General features: G+C 34.2%; 2 protein-coding genes across 2 annotated transcripts; one reads left to right on the top strand and one right to left on the bottom strand.

The window, feature by feature from the left end:
• Nucleotides 1–9,404: 9,404 nt before the first annotated feature.
• LOC129785890 (actin maturation protease) lies at nucleotides 9,405–15,360 on the top strand. Its single transcript, XM_055820557.1, has 2 exons — nucleotides 9,405–12,815; nucleotides 15,013–15,360. The coding sequence occupies exons 1-2, from the start codon at nucleotides 12,249–12,251 to the stop codon at nucleotides 15,241–15,243; spliced, it is 798 nt and encodes a 265-aa protein (XP_055676532.1). The 5' UTR covers nucleotides 9,405–12,248; the 3' UTR covers nucleotides 15,244–15,360.
• On the bottom strand, nucleotides 12,819–14,531 carry LOC129785855 (gastrula zinc finger protein XlCGF57.1-like). Its single transcript, XM_055820510.1, has 2 exons — nucleotides 14,313–14,531; nucleotides 12,819–14,130 (listed from the first exon to the last, which is right to left on the bottom strand). Exons 1-2 carry the CDS (start codon nucleotides 14,436–14,438, stop codon nucleotides 12,922–12,924), a joined length of 1,335 nt encoding a protein of 444 aa, XP_055676485.1. The 5' UTR covers nucleotides 14,439–14,531; the 3' UTR covers nucleotides 12,819–12,921.
• Nucleotides 15,361–16,659: the final 1,299 nt, after the last annotated feature.

Below are 16,659 nucleotides of genomic sequence, written 5' to 3'. Positions count from 1 at the left end.
TAATGGTTCAAAAGCTCATGGGATTTTTTTTATAATGTTATGATTGTTTTTAATCAAAGACGCAAAATAAAAAAAACTTATGATTTCTGAAAAATTTGAAACATATTTATGATATATTATTCCCTCGTCCATCAGCTCAAGAATTGAATAATTACAAAATAAATAGGTACTTTTTAGAAAATGTATGAAAATAATTTACAACCCAAGTCATATAATAACAAAATTAGAATGTGCAAAAAAAAACCTTCATTAGTCATGGTCCTTGTAAAATTTTCAATATACTAACTATTTATCAAACACAAGATAAAAATTTTCAAAAAACGAATGTTTTATTCAATTAATTTCATTAGGAAAAAAATCAAAGTTTGAAAAGCTCTTTTTCCGATGTCAGTAAAAGATATGTAACCCCTATAATAAAATATACATATACAAGACTATTAAGAAGGTAATAAATTTGATAAATTACAATAAAAGCTTGCTGACCATCTATAGTGGAAAATAAAAAAAAGAAGTCACCTATATAACCTCAACGTACTCTGATGAGTATGATGAAGCTCAATGCATAATGGAAAAACATACAAAAAAGTGGGGAGCTTTTGAGAAAAATGCGCAAGCACATGTTATGTATGTATGTATACTTAAGCAAATTGCTGAGCTATGGAAGTAGAATTAATTAACCAAGCAAGAGAACAAATATGCAAATATTACATTTTATATAAGGTAATGAAAATAAGTGAAAATTGTCTCCACATTGGTGCGTGTTGAATTATAAACGTAAAGAGCAAGAGAGCCATTTAGTTTGTTTCATCTTCTGTCGGTCAGAGAAAATACGATGACTTTCCCTCGTGGAGCCTTTCATTATACTCTAACACCCTATTAGCAAGAAAATGCGCGAAGGGGCGACAAATATGAAAAGTATATCAAGATGAGGATCTTTATATTTCTGTGAGTTTTAATTTAAATAAATTCCCCGCGCAGAAAATTTAAATAATCCACAATTTTAATTTCATTCTCACCAAAAATCACACAGCAGACAGACTTTAAGAATGGAACATTGACGAAATGAAGAAGGGAATGGAAATTTTATTGGTTGTTCCACCGAGACAATTTTTTCTCATCCATGTAGGGGAGCCACATTGAGCTTTCAAGATCGTTGGAATTTAATGTCGTACTTGGAATGTGCTGATGAAGGGACGACTAAATTTTATCTATTGGCAGTGACATGATAATAATTAAAATCCAAAGTGACGATGGGATGATATGGGATCATTTTACGGTGTCTAAAGATGAGTTCCATTGCAATTCTTTTCACACACACACAAAAAAAATACTCCAAAATGTGTCTGTCTATAAAGTGAGAGGGATTGTCCATAGAGGGTTGTCAAGTGTGGCGTCGATGACACCACTTATTGATTTCTGTCCCAATGTTATAAACAAATAAAAGGAGTTTCGAATGGGTCTGTGAATTTGCTTTGTAAATGGCATTGATGTATCCATGGAATCTCAACTCCTCCACATTTCACCAATTCGTCGTAAAATAAAACAAACATTTGAGAAAAGTTGTGGCATGTAAGCGCGTTTCTATGCAGAAGGGGTCCCTCCTCTGGGAGATTTAAGTTTGTGGTTTGTGCGATGTAAGAATAAATTACGGTTACCAAACCATCTTCTTACCTTAACTTTATATTACCAACACAATTTCAATGGGGTTAGAATATAGCACATTTGTGTGCGAGCACAAGTTATGGATTGTGTATATAAGAATAGGATTATTTCATATCTAACACACCGAATCTACAAGTAAAGCATGTGGAATTATTTATTATTTTCTGTTACTTGTCTTTAAGGGCAGGGAGGGAAAAAATGTAGGTAGAAAAACCTTATTTGCGAGAAGAAAAAAAACGACAAACCTATGCTTAGGGGCTTTCTTTCTCGCATGTTAGAGTCATTCAGTTATTCCTCCGAGGCCTATAGAAATCACATAGGAATACAGCAAAATTTCCCGGAACAGTTGATCTGAACATATAGACATAGTAGAATAAAAGGGGACCCATGAGTTTTTTTTTATATTCTACTCCCTCAACTATACACATTTTCATTACAACTTTCCATTGGGGTACCTTTAGTTACTTTATGAACTGCAATTCTGCCAACTACACATCTTTCTGCTTAAATATTTTTTTTTAATTAGAGGAGCATAAGTAATTGCAAAATTATTTGTTTTATTTTATGTATATAGTTGTCGGGAATGGAATAGTTCCTTGCTCGTCAGCTTTCAAAGCTCAGTACGCAAATTCGGATCTCACCATTCTTTTGTTTTCAATTAAACAGCCCTCAATATTTTTTTAATTAATAATTCAAAGAACCTCCCCTAGAATTTATTTTTACAATCTTCCTTTTAAATATAATAATAATTAAATAAACTATAAAATTGTTATGACTGGGAAAATGTCATGGTCTTTAAATTCTTCATTGTTTATGATAATGATAACAAGATCTGAGCAATGGTTCTGAGATCGCAAGATTATCATATTTTGTATATAAATATTAAATGCAATTTAAAATACTGCATGCGTTAATAAATTTTGTTATATAAAATAAAAAATTACCTTAACACTCGTAATGGATATAAGATGTTATGCTTCAAATAGGAGCAATTTATCAATTAAAATGGGCTCATGGCAAATTTATCTTGAAATTTATTCTTGTCATCAGACACCCATTTAAATTAATATTTATTCAGCTTTTTCACAAAGTTACAGAGTATGTAAAATTTCAATTCTCCCAGTCCATTCGAATCCGTCAGTTGGGTAGTGGCTCTTCTGCGTGTTGAGTGAAAATAAAAAAATAAAATATGGATACAGCGGAGGAACATTTTTCTTTCGTTGATTACTCTTGTTTCGCAGCCGTGCTACTGTTCTCTGCACTAATTGGATTTTACCACGGAGTGACATCTCGAAAAAGACCCGATACAAGGGAGCAATATCTTTTGGGTGGCAGGAAAATGGGAATTTTCCCTGTTATGTGCTCCCTTGTAGCAACATCGATCTCCGGCATGACAATTGTTGGCTTATCAGCCGAAGCCTACACCTACGGTATACATCCATGGTTGTTTAGTATTTCCCTTTTACTATCGAACACTGTTTTCCTGTGTGTCTTCATTCCCGTCCTCACTGAACTAAAGGTAGCCTCGAGCTTTCAGTATCTCGAGATGAGATTCAGTCGAAGTGTTAGAATTTTTGCAAGTGGCATCTACGCACTGTCGGGAATTTTCTATTTACCCGTGACTGTGTATGTTCCTGCATTGGTGTTCCAGAAAGTCACAGGAGTAAATATTTATGCCACGATTATTGCACTTTCACTCCTCTGTGCTTCGTATACTGCAATTGGAGGATTTAGAGCCGTAGTCTGGACGGATGTGTTGCAATTAAGCCTCCTTGTTGTATCCAGCTGCATTATTGCAACAGTTGGAATAAAATCCGTGGGAGGAATTGAAAATATATGGGAAACTGCAGATAGAGGTGGAAGGCTCAACTGGATAAAGTATGTATATCTATATTAATTTCTCTACCCTCCACTTTTTTTTTCAATTACAAACTAATATTTTTTTCTCTTGAATTGTTTTTTTTTCTTTCTTCAGTATAACAAACTTCAATAGTCGAAGTAATATCATAGGATACGTGAGTTCCATTATTATAAATATTTATCAATTTCAATTGAACCAAGCCAATGTACAACGATATTTGTCACTACCAAATATTCAGAATGTTAAATTAGTATCTTGGATTGTTTGCATTGTATTTGGGGTATTTATTTGCCTGTCTCAACTCATTGGCATCACAATGTATACATCCTATGAGACATGTGACCCTGTCTCGGGGGGCATGATTGAAAAAGTCGATCAAATACTGCCACATTTTGTGCAAGAGAAAGCTTCATTGTTCATAGGATTCAATGGCATCTTCATAGCTGGCATATTTGCAGCAAGTTTATCCACAACTTCGTCTTACTTGAATGCATTGGGGGGCACAATCTACGAAGACTTCTTCAGTTACCGCTTGACGAATATTTCAGAGAAAAGAGCACAGAATATTATGAAAAGCATTGTGATACTCCTTGGGGTGCTTCAAGTGTTAATGGTTTTTGTCATTCAAAGAATGGGAATGATTTTTGCAATTACAAATAAAATGATGGCACTCACAACGAGTATGCTATTTGGCTTCTTCACTACAGGAATGCTTTTCCCCAATGTCAATGGAAAGGTATCTATAAAAAAATAATAATTTTGTATCATTGGAAAATAAATAATTTGTTTTGTATTTTTAAGGGGGCTCAAGCTGGAGCTTGTGCTGGTGGAATTGTAATTGCAATTTTAATCGTTGGCGGAATGAATAGCAAACCAGAAGCTCCTCTACCTTTCAGAACTAACGGATGCAGCGAAGAAGTTACTGATTTCACAGATTTCCTTAATAGTACATTAGCAGACACAATTCCAACTCCATTACTAAATGAAAATTCTTCAGACGATACCTTTTGGTTATTTAAAATTGCATTTGTATATTACGGACTTATTGGTCTCATTATTAATTTGACAACAAGTTACATTGTAAGTGCATGTACTGGAGGGAATATTGTTGAAAATCAAAAACTTTTAGCACCATTTATGAGGGAAAAATCAACAAAAGATGTAGAAATTGTGAAACAGAAAGAGAATTTATTAAAATAAATATTAATACGAGAAAATAATTAATTTGTCTTGAAAGCTCTCTAAATGTAATAATTTTCGCACGACCCCATAATCACATGTTGATTAAATATTCTAAATCCTTGATACATAATTAATAGGTATACACATTAAAAGAAAAGCACGTTTAAAAAAATGTTTTCATAATTTTCTCAGAATCAAAAAAATATGTGTATATTATGTATTCATTTAGAGATTAAGCGCGACAGCTTACAGTGTATTTAAAATTCCTTTCAAACCAACCCTGGTAGAAATTATCCTTTTGTTCCTCGAAGGAGCACCCCGCCTCGGGTGTTTTAATTTGGGGCACCTCGAGAACACTTCTCAAATCCTTTTAGCTCATTACCATGGGAAAGCACAAACAATAAACAAATTTGATACTTTGTTATAGCAAAAACTTGAAGTGAAAATCTTTAGAAAGCACAAGGATGCATTTTCTAGTTTAAGTTTTGTGTTGATGTTTCAAAAGCTGCATAAACTGAACGAAACCCTATATTAAATAGCAAACACTTTAGAGAAGCACTAATTGTAAGTTAATTTGATGCACGGAAGTAAATGGAAACTTCCAACACTCAGAGAAATTATTATGTATCATGTTGTGAACGAAAGATAATGAATTAAATTATCGCATTTTACTTATTACACTTATTTCATTTAGTCCCTCACTTTGTCAGCAAAGTTTAGCATGTTAAAAGCTCGTGGCAATTTGTGATACACTGTAATGTCTAACGACGACTAACATTTTGATGAGGAGACAGGATGGCAGGGGACCGGCGGGGTTCATCAAGTGATTTGGCCTGTAGGTCTCTATATCAGCATACCCAATTTGGTGCCTCAGTTGTTTTATGTGATCTCATGAAATTTCATCATTATGCAATAAATTGAATTTCATTGAATTTCCCATTCAGTATAAAGCAAAATTAGGGTCCATTATTAATTCGTATTGTCTTCCATCATTATGCCAAAAGCAATTTTATTGGGCATGGATGTAATCCAGGAAAATCTTGCAATCTCAGTGAAATAACATCAAATTCCACAGATTGAGGAAAATATAACATGGAAAAGGAAAATGCTAAAATGTTTACAAAATAGTAGGGATTTTGACTAAATCAATGTTTAATCAATGTTACCAAATCGACCGATTCCTGTTTTCCTAAACAAATTAAATTTAATAGTTCCATAAGGAAGAATGACTGTTTTCCCATTTACACATAGGGTTGAAGACAAACGTATATAATTCAATAAAAAGCTAACTAAATTTTATGAATTTCAAAGGAAGTTTCCTTTTATAGCAATCACACTGTTTAGGACACAATCGTTAACTATATATGTATATAAAATAAAGAGACGAAAAGTTTGATTGACCTTATGAACTTACATGTGTATGTATATAGTTTCAATATAATAACAAACATATATGAGAAAAGTTCTACTATTATAAGAACGTTGAATGTGAATCACGAAGCATGTCCCTCTGTCTTGTCTGTCGTGTAGAATATGTGAATAGTTCACAACATTGTGACAAATTGTGCTCCAATTGGATGTTTTTTCCACAACTTTTATGAGTTGAAATGGTGTGAACACCATGGTACGTCTTCAATCAGGGAAAGAATTCAATTTGAAAAGTTTAATGAAATTTCATACATGCGAAAGTGAGAAGAATGACACGGAATCTCTCCAATATTCTTGACCCACTCACTCAAGCGAGATGTTGGTGGCAAAAGGATCCCACCCATCGGGAACTGCTTCAAATCCATACATACAATTTTTCGTCCTCCATATATGAGTCTTGTGCGTTCAAGTGGAAGATGTTGAAGGGGGATGAAGAAAGTTCGTAGAGAGGGCAAATATTCAATTGAGTGTAAAAGTGGTAGCTTCACTTTGCAAAGGTTTACTCTCCCGATGCCTGTATGCGCGCCTTCCGGTGAGGCCTAAAATTCAATAATCAAACACAACTCCATTACTTTTGATGGCAAATCTCTTAATTTTGACCTTCTTCCTTTTTTTCCACACTCAAAGCTCATATCTGCCTTTTTCCAGAAAGCTCAAGTTTCTCCATTTCAACAGAATGGTCCTCCATATATCCACTCCAATGTGTTATGATGCCTGATATATTCAATTTTGTTAAAATAGCCCTCAAGATCTCAGGGGATCATAAACAATGACCCCGTACAGTATAAGTATCAAAGATCTTCCACATTCACGTATATACTAAAATATTTAAGTCCCCCGTCATTCTTTGCTTTATTGTGCATCTTGGGCAAATTCTGACGGCGATGGCAAATTTCTCACCAATGTCGCTACAGTCCTCGTGTATCCTCCCGGGCATACACAATAGATTACATTTGAGGCACATTGTCGTAAAAGACGTCTTAATTTCCCACAGAATCACATATGACACACCCGGCGAATTTATTTGTCGTGTGGAACACCCATAAATTCTGAGGGAAATCACCCAAAAATTAATTTTATAGCGTGTTATTTCATCACACATTTTCTTCTACCATTCCTCACACAAAAATTCATTCATTGTGCGGACAAAGGTGCGATAGAAAGTCATTTTCATCATTTTTTTTCGTTCGCCCTTGTCCTTGTCGCCCACCCAACGTATTTTTCCAGACGCAATTCAGAGAGCATTCAGAACTCACCTACTCTTCTTACTATTCTGAACAACCAACCACTTGTGTTACATCTTTGCCATTTTGATAGTTCACTGAATTCATAAAGAATTCGCACCTCAGAAGTTCGTGTGTGTGAATAAGGGGTACCACACAGAGATTAGGAAAATCCCCACTCTGGTCCAGTCTGGAACATGATTTATGAATTATATCTCCACACTTGGACCCAACTTTGGCAAAAGTCCAAATAAAATTTCTATCATCACGTGGAATACCAACTGTTGACAATATTTACTTGGTCCCAAGAAGTTTTTTTTTCTGTAACAATATATCAAGAAGACCATATCGCGTGAAATTGCAAAATTTATTGGGCGTAGATTGTAACAATTTTTGGCTGCATAATATTACATAAATATTTAATTTTATAGACAGCTCAAGAAGCTTCATCAATCATACTAATATTTTACTCACTGTGTACTGTGATACTTTAAAGCTTCTTAAGTTTATTGGATTTTTAGGGTAAACCAAAGCGTCACATTCAAAAGCTCTGCTATATACTTTGATACAACTATCTGTATTTTATATATACTTACATTATTTCCTTTTCTGGGTGTGACCGACTACTATAAGGGGAATTAAAATGTTGCTTTTAATGCCATGCTTTTGAGGTGTCAGTGGCTTAGTATTGTGAGTGCTTTCTCACATCCGTACACGCTATTCTTTCGTGTCAATCCAATCTTTGATGACCAACACTAAAGACAATAAAAAGTTGAGCTTTGCAAATAGTCACTCTTTAATAAAAATTATAGTAATAACTCCATCCAAAATTTTTCCCAAAATGAGCGTTTAGGTAAACGCTGAAAAATACGAGAAAAACTTGCTCAATTCCCAAGAATGTACGATCTCTAAATTATTTTCTTTTCTTTCTGTAATTCTACAAAATAAATAAAAGCTTTTTTAGAAAATATAATTTAAAGCACCATGGTACTAAACATCTACGACCTATGCATAAAAGCTTCACAATACGTTTTTTCGTATCATATTTCGTAGGGTTTATTCCATCTTCATCCTCTTCATCAGGTCTACAAAGTAAATAACAATTATAATTTATTTCAAAAAGTATTTTAAATTTTTTTTTTTAAACTAGCATTGAAATTTTAATTTACATATTTATTTCTCTTTGATTTTATTTGAATATTCAGGGAAAATCCATAGAATTTTCACTAAATAATCTTTAATATAGTCGCAACTACAAAAAAAAACACGGTTTAATTTTTTTTCTTCCTACTCCGATGGGCATTTCATTTTATAATTTTAGGTCTCATAGCGAACACACAAAAAGTCAATAATGCTCTTTTTCAATGTTAATAAAAAACGAAGGATAAATTAAGAGAATCCTTAGAGGAAATTCAAATTGATGTTTGGTGTTTAAAGAGAAGCAACTTGAATGTTTTACTTTAGCAAATAGGCCATCGACTTGCTTTCGGTCTTTTCATATTCTCGACATGCTACTTCCACGAATAAATGTGGGAAAAGGATTATATGTGGGAGGTAAATATATGCCCAACATAGAACATAGAATGAAAATTATGAGGGAACCTCAATACAGGATCTCAATCACATACCAAACCTATTTTCCTTCGACCCCAACCGCACTTGAATTGGGGGTGATAAAGTTGCTTTTGTGGTTATTTTCGAGTGTCTGCAATTTGTGAAAATATAAATCTGTCGAAATGCTGAGCTATTTTATGTGTTTTAAGCAATGAAATAAAACTTATTTTCTTGTGAATCTTCATTATCTTGTGTTTTCTCAGCCACTTCATCGTTTTTTGCAGTTTTTTTACCATTGATTTCCTTTAATAATTCCTTATTTGCGAGAAATTTTATTTGCTGTGCTCATTGTTTATCGATATCAAATATTGATATTACTAAGAAAATATGTTGTTCCTGTATGTGCATTCAATATGTGAAAACATCACGAGAAAAATGTATCAATTGAATGCAGGGGAAAAGCAATTCATTAAAAGTTTATAAAAATGTTTTTTTTTTCATCATAAACAAATTCTTTGAATTTGAAAAAGGATTTTTTACGTAATATAAAATCGTTTTAGTCCTTATTAGTTTTTTTTCACTAATGAAGTCAATTTAGTAAGTTTTTAGAATGACAAAAATAGTTAAGCTTTAAATCTGATTTAAATTACGGGAAAGTATCAAAAATAAATATCTTCAAACACGGAAGTTCAAAACTGTGGGATATCCTATTATGTTTGTGTCTAAACGCATATACAAATGTAACATCCGAAATAATCCATCTTAAACCCTTAAATTTCTTCCTTTATCTCTTCTCAGTGTTTAACCCACCCTCGCATACCTTTCTAAGTATACCTACGCTTTATTCGAAGAGACAGGTAAAGTCATTTTTAAATTGAACTCATTATTTATAATGATTTATACTTGAATATTTTCTCTAAGAGACCTACCGATCCCTTTTATACATTTCGCAGTCAAATTATATTCATTAGATTGGTAAAAATGCTATTAAATATTCTGTCAACTTTGTGTTCCGCTCGCAACACCCATCAATGGTAATATTTTTACAGCATTGGGGGGGAAATCCTTTGAAATTCATGTATCTCTAATTCTTTTTATTTTCACTTTGGCTTCCCATTCTTCTCTGTGGGGACCTTCAAAAAGCGCGCGATATCAATCAAATTTGGGCAACCCCTGCCACCACAGCCTTGCGGAGAGAGGTTTTCATTCACAGAAGAAGTAAAAAAAAAAGCTGCTCCCACCAAGCAAAAGGACCAGACATTTGTCGGAGATGATTTTGATCCTACAAATTTTACATGATGATGACTCTGCATGATGTGAGAAAGAAGGATAGAAAATGCGTTGAGGCAAACCCATTTAGGAGGGGTTGGATGGGGGTTGAAATGTTGAGTAAAAGATTGCCAACAATTCTGCTATAAACAGGAGCGATTGCCGACAATTTTTTTTTCGTGTTGAATATCAATTCATGGGCGGAGAGAGGTCCGAGGGGTGGATGAACAAGGGATATATGGGGCGAATGATTTGGGGGATGGACGGAGAAATTCAAATATGATTTATTTTTTTCTTCTTCATGGGAATTTTAATCATGAAAATCACTCCTAATGAAATTCAAGCCCCAAATCGACATTATGATCATTTTCAGAAAATTTCTACAACACAGCATTGTGTTTCAAATTACATGAGAATTACTTAAGTATAGCTTGAGGAAATAAAATTATGTTGTCTTCCTTCTTTGCAGATCCCATTTATTTAAACACACCACCCCGCATGAAAAATGCCTACCTATTTCATCATCATTGGGAAAAAGGGAAATTTGTATATTTCGCGATAAAAATGAAATAAACATTTTACAGGGAAAGATGGAATAATATTGGGAAATGCCGAGTGAGAGGGTGTTTGGGGTGAAAATTCGAAAAACTTGTGTATAAGATGAAAAGGAAAGGGTGTGAAAAAGTATGCAGGAAAAGGAAGGGAGTAACATGATTTTGTATATTTCCTCTTCAGTGATTTCCTCCCGTTTGTCATGCCAAAAGGATCACCTTCCATAACACCCCCACACCCCATACATTCATCCTTCCGCTCGATTTGTCCGCTTAAAATCAAACCCCACGGTAATTTTCATTTCCGCCCCACCATATGAATGGGAATTGATTTTGCCGAGATTGCCAGAGACGATGTCAATATGTGTATTATATATACACAGGGAGGCACTCAACAAAGTCAGAAGCTTTTTTCCTATACCCCCTCACCTCATATACTGCCTGCCTGCCTGCTAATACACCAATAGCGATTGTTGATGCCGCTCAGAGTTCTTATTGAGTTGAGTTCCCCATCATTTCTATCTGATTTATTATATTTCGACTCCTTCAAATTCCACTCACTCACCTTCCTATACAACAATATGCCTTCTTCTTCTGTTTTCTCTCCTTCCAAATGATAAAAGATTTGACTCTTTTCTCGGTCAAACTACATTTAGGATTTCTCATGGTCAATATTGGAAAGGATATACCACAAATGAAATACAGCTAGAATGGCGATGCTACCCTTTGATATGTCAGGATGAGTTGAGAAAAACATGTGAGGATTTCCAATTACATTTCACCACACACCACCATCATTTCCAAAGAAATCATTATATTATACTGCCATCCAAGAGATATTTATTAGAAAATTCCTGTAGTGCAGGATAAATGAAGCTATTGCAACTTAATGCTAAAATACGCAGAGATTTTCTTGGAAATAATTTACAACATTGTTGGCTATGTACCTACGTGTATGTAGTACGTTCATATGAAAATTATGTTAAATTCATTGAACCCACATCATGTTGGCAAAAAAACGATGTTTTCTTTGAATCAACTTGCTGTGGAATGTAATGAGCTTCCATTCTACCTATAAACTATAAATATTGAAAATATCTTTTATCTAATTAATTTAAAGTAATTGCATCCTTAAGTACCATTAAATTTTTAAATTTCTATAAAATAACCCTTTTTATAAAACCAAAGAAAATCTGATTTTAGGCATTTTGAAACTGTTTAAAAAAAATAAAATTTTAAAAAGTAAAAAAATTTTTTTTTGATAACAAAATATCTTTGTAATTTAGTTGGCCTGACCAGAGAAATTCGTTTTTATATCATTACATTCAAAACGACAGTGAGGCATTTCACATCAGCATGCGCATGAAATGTGTGGAACAAATAAGGGGAATGAGAGAATGAAAGAGCGAAATGATAAAAATAGAAATGAGTTGGGAATGTCATATATACCTTGGTGTACTGACCTAGTTATCTCCCAGCAGTTTCTTGGATTACACAAACCCTCATCCTCGTGCTCCCATGTCACACGAAATCATACCTATTCCACCTCCTGTGCCGAATTTTTCTCCTGTTGCCTTCCACACAAGACAAAATCCCACCTCAGGGTGTACTGTGGATTTCCAGGAGTGCCTCTGGGCGTCTCAATACCCGGAAGTGCAGAAATCCTGTTTTTTGGCGCGCGTTTGTGAACACAGACCACCGAAGAAATGTTTCTTTCATCGGGTGGAGTCAATCCTGCAGGAAGGGCCAACATGTGGTTTTGTAACAATCAGCATGTACCTGGGAGGCCTCCCTACACCCGATGAGCTCTTCCAGGAAGCTAAACGTCGGGGTTTTACTGCCATGGGAGAAATGTTCAGTGCTGGCAACCTCATGGAAATCCTCCTGGATCAACCAGCTTTCTCAGGGAGGTGCCACCTGTTTGAGGGTGATCTGAATTGTGATGAAATCCGGAATGCTCTTCAGTCGGAAGCATGCCTGATTGTGCCCTATGACTCCGACGTCAACCATACACCCTGTCTCAGAAGTGGACATAAAGCCCATTGGGCACTTGTCATTGGATATTTAATTGACGAAAAGGATGAGGTAAAATAGAAATATTTAAATTTTTATAGCTCATTTAGTTTTTAACAAGATATTAGGATACTTAAATCTCAGATTTAGTATTAAATCACTATGAAACATCCAAACTTCAATTGGGATGCTTCTTATCCATATGTTGCCGTAGCTTGGAGCCCTGGGCGAATGATTTAAAGCAAAGCGAACATATGTATGGTTTTTTGCCACTATGGATCATCATATGTGCAGTTAGGTTCCCTTTAACACGAAATGAATGATTGCAAATTTTGCACACATGTGGTCTGATATCTGAATGGATTAGCATGTGCTCCCGCACATGCCCATACTGATTGAAAGACTTCCCGCAGATTTTGCAGCAAAAAGGCTTCTCACCCGTGTGCGTGTAGGTGTGCATTTTAAGCCCCGAAAGTTGTGAAAAAGCTCTATGGCAATCCGGATGTTGGCACTTAAAGGGACGTTGTCCTGTGTGACTCCTTACGTGCACCTCAAGGTGGAAGTTGGTGTAGAAACTCTTCCCACACGTCGTGCATAGAAAGTTCTTGTCGCGATTCCGCAAATTTCGACGATTATTCTCATGAATATTGTCAATGTGCCGAAACATTCCCTGCTTGGACGTGAAGCGAATCCCACATATGCAGCAGATGAATGGACGGATTGTTCCTGATACTTGATGCTCCCTCCTCATGTGATTCCTGAATTCAACATACGATGCTGTGCTAAAATCCCGGCAAACTTCGCATCGCATCACATAGTCACTGGGAGTGGAATCAGGGGTATTTATGTGATTCTTAATGTGCTCATAGAGAGCTGAAATACTGCCAAAGAGCTCAGAACACCTGTCGCAATGAAACTCCTTCATGTCGCTGTGTACAATCAAGTGTCGCTTGAGATTGCTCATTTGTGAGAAATTGCGAGGACACAGTGGGCATTTTATGCGATCCAACAGATGGTATTTTGTATGTCGTCTCATTGATAGGTGACTCTGAAAAACTTTTCCACAAGTTTCACAGGAAAATTCCTCCAAAGCTTCCTCGTGATCTTCGTCTTCTTTGCTTCCATCACAACTTATTTGGTTCCTTTCTGCCTCTGCAATCTCTGCGTTTCTTGTCTTTTTCAACTCCTGCTGTTCATCTGCCCAGGATGGAGATTTTTGTAATGAAATTTCAGATCCATCTTCTTGTGGCTCTTTAAATAATGTCCTTAAATTTTCCTTCAAAAAACAATCCGATTCAATAGCTAGACGCCGAATATCACTAGCAGCAATAAACTTTGTCGTACAGTCGTGGCAGATTTGTTGAGGCAGTTTATCATCCTTATTAATCTGTTAAAAAAAATGATTAAGTTGTAAACATTATAGAAACATGCACAGCATAAGAAAAATACCACAAAAAAGAAATATTTTTAAACAACATTGAGAAATGCAAAGAATTTCTTTAGAAAGCCACGTCAAATATGTGCATAAAATTTATTTAGAAATATGTATAATATATATGGCATACTCACAGAAATGTTGGCGATTTGTGTCACGATATCTACGAGCAAGAGTGATTGCAATTCCTCGAATATTGAATGAAAAAGCCTCTCAGATTGTAGACAAATACGACAAATAACATTTGCGTCAATATTCATTGCAAACTTTTGGAGAAAATGTGATTTAAAAGCACGTTCTACTAGCTATCAACTTTCTTTGTTATTTATTTACATTTTATACTCACCAAACTCTCTTTAGTACACTTAGTTTTTTATGAATGAACTGTACTGACTAAGAGGGGTCCATCTGGCTTTGAAATTATGTTTTTTTTATTTATATTTTCCGGATAGTTAAGAAAACTATAAAAGAACGTTTTTTGTATCTTTTACTGTGAGGAGAAAAAAAAGAAAATTTTGGAATTTTAAACATGCCAAAAGGTAAAAGATTGAACAAAGACAAACCAAAAATTCCTTGAAAATCATTATTCATTTATTAATATGCTAATTTCTTCTCAATCAGATTTCCTCTAATTATTTATTTTATCGTGCTAAACATTTAATAAAAATATTCGATTCCTTTTGAAGCATAAATCCAATTCAAATCCACTTTCTCACCACTTTTAGCACTTTAGCCGTGCTCAGCACACTCCATGAACTATGCTAGTCGTACTAAAAGTTTCATTTTAAAAGCTTAAAACTTACCAACGCATTACCTTTTCCATTTCCACAACAGTTTTATGTGATAGCACGCCAAGGAAAATCCCGTCTCTTGGGCGTTTGGTCCCTGTCTTCATTGGCAGAAAGCAACGGGAACCTCACGGAGTTCAGTCAACCTAAGCAGCATCAAGGAAAGGACTTTATGCTGCCTGAAGGTGGCATCGCCGGTCCACAGGGTCTCTGTCATCGAGCTATTATAATCCATGGAGGCTTCCAGGGAAATCAGTTTCGCTTCTCAAACCAATAGATTACCAAGAATCTGTGAAAAGTTGTTATGAAACTTTGTTAAAAAATCAAATTTTTATATGTTGTTATTTATTGAAATAAAAAGAAATAATAAATATTAATAAATAAAAGAAGCAGATTTTTTTGTTTAATATTTTAATCACATTTACAGTACAGTCAAGCTTTCATCTTTATCATTACGCTTTTACCATGGTTTAGGTCATTTTTTTTCCTTTAATTTTGAAGCTGCAATATCTTTGATATCCTTCATGACAAAATCATTGCGTTTATTATGTAGTTTTAGCCTCCACTTCTCTGCCGGAACAATCAAATTGATTAGTTGTGTGATTATATTGAGGATTTTTCGCTCTACTGAAGTTATAATCCTTTTAAAATTACGTATATGTATATAATATACTATACTTTAGCTACAAAAATGTCTTCATTAACATTAACGGGTATGTTTTATTCTTTCAATCTGTTCTTCTCGTCAATTGCATTTCACTTAAAAAAGTCACAACCAAAGATTTCTTTTTCTCATCTTGACAGTGAAATTGCAAAACTGAAAAATAGACTGAAAAAAATTATTATGTTGTAGAGAACTCTCGGAAAGAATTCGGCTATGTATGCAAGAAATTGAAGAGTAAAAATGTTAAATTAAATGTAAGAAAAAGAACGTTATTTTAGGCAGTAACTGTTTGAAGAAAAATCCATTAAAATTTCTATTATAATTCACAAGTGAAGACACAAAAATAGCCCAATTCAATTAACAATCTACTTATGTACGAATCTTTCATCAAATATTTGAAAAAGAGATTTAATTTTTAAAAAAATCTCTGCAGCTGAAAGATATCTTTCATATCAACTTAACCACAATCGAGCTATTTTTAAATCAACTTGTGAATTGAAATATCGCAATTTGTTTTTTTTTTACTTATTTTTTTAAGCATAAAACTTTTGTAAAGCTCTGGCAAAATGTCTGCAAACTTTGCATACAATTTCATGAATGTTTGATAATAACAAGAGAACTCTGTAATGATTTTTATATGACTGTATTTTGTTTTTTTTAATTAATATTCTCACTTGAGAATGTAAATATTTATTATACTGATTATATATGTTTAGTGATTATTTTAGAGACTTTTATTATTTTTTATTTATAATATATTTTTTAAGAGCAGTTGAGTATTTCAGTGACTTGGAGTTCACATCAATTTCTTTTCTACTTTGTCACACAGGTTGTGTTAAGTAATTTATTTTTTCTCTGTTCCTGCCTGTGGTAGAATACAATTAATACAATAAATATAAATACAATCTTTTCTCTATCATAGGATTAAATATTGTGGGTAGTTTTTTTTTTTGACCTCATACAACATCCAACCTTCTTTCGAGTGTTCTATGAGCGGAAGGACAAGAGGCTTTGCATGCAATTGGATTA

The sequence above is a fragment of the Lutzomyia longipalpis genome, chromosome 1, assembly GCF_024334085.1.
Source record: "Lutzomyia longipalpis isolate SR_M1_2022 chromosome 1, ASM2433408v1".
Classification (NCBI taxonomy): Eukaryota; Metazoa; Arthropoda; class Insecta; order Diptera; family Psychodidae; genus Lutzomyia; species Lutzomyia longipalpis.
The sequence above is the reverse complement of the archived record's forward strand: the minus strand, read 5'-3'. Positions and strand labels throughout refer to the sequence as shown.

Bases quoted from the DNA above. Each gene is read 5' to 3' on its own strand.
- LOC129785890 (XM_055820557.1), top strand. From the start codon at position 12,249: ATGTCACACGAAATCATACCTATTCCACCTCCTGTGCCGAATTTTTCT. The intron at 12,816-15,012 runs GTAAAATAGAAA...TTTCCACAACAG, and splicing joins TAATTGACGAAAAGGATGAG to TTTTATGTGATAGCACGCCA.
- LOC129785855 (XM_055820510.1), bottom strand. From the start codon at position 14,438: ATGAATATTGACGCAAATGTTATTTGTCGTATTTGTCTACAATCTGAG. The intron at 14,131-14,312 runs GTGAGTATGCCA...TTTTTTTAACAG, and splicing joins CACAAATCGCCAACATTTCT to ATTAATAAGGATGATAAACT.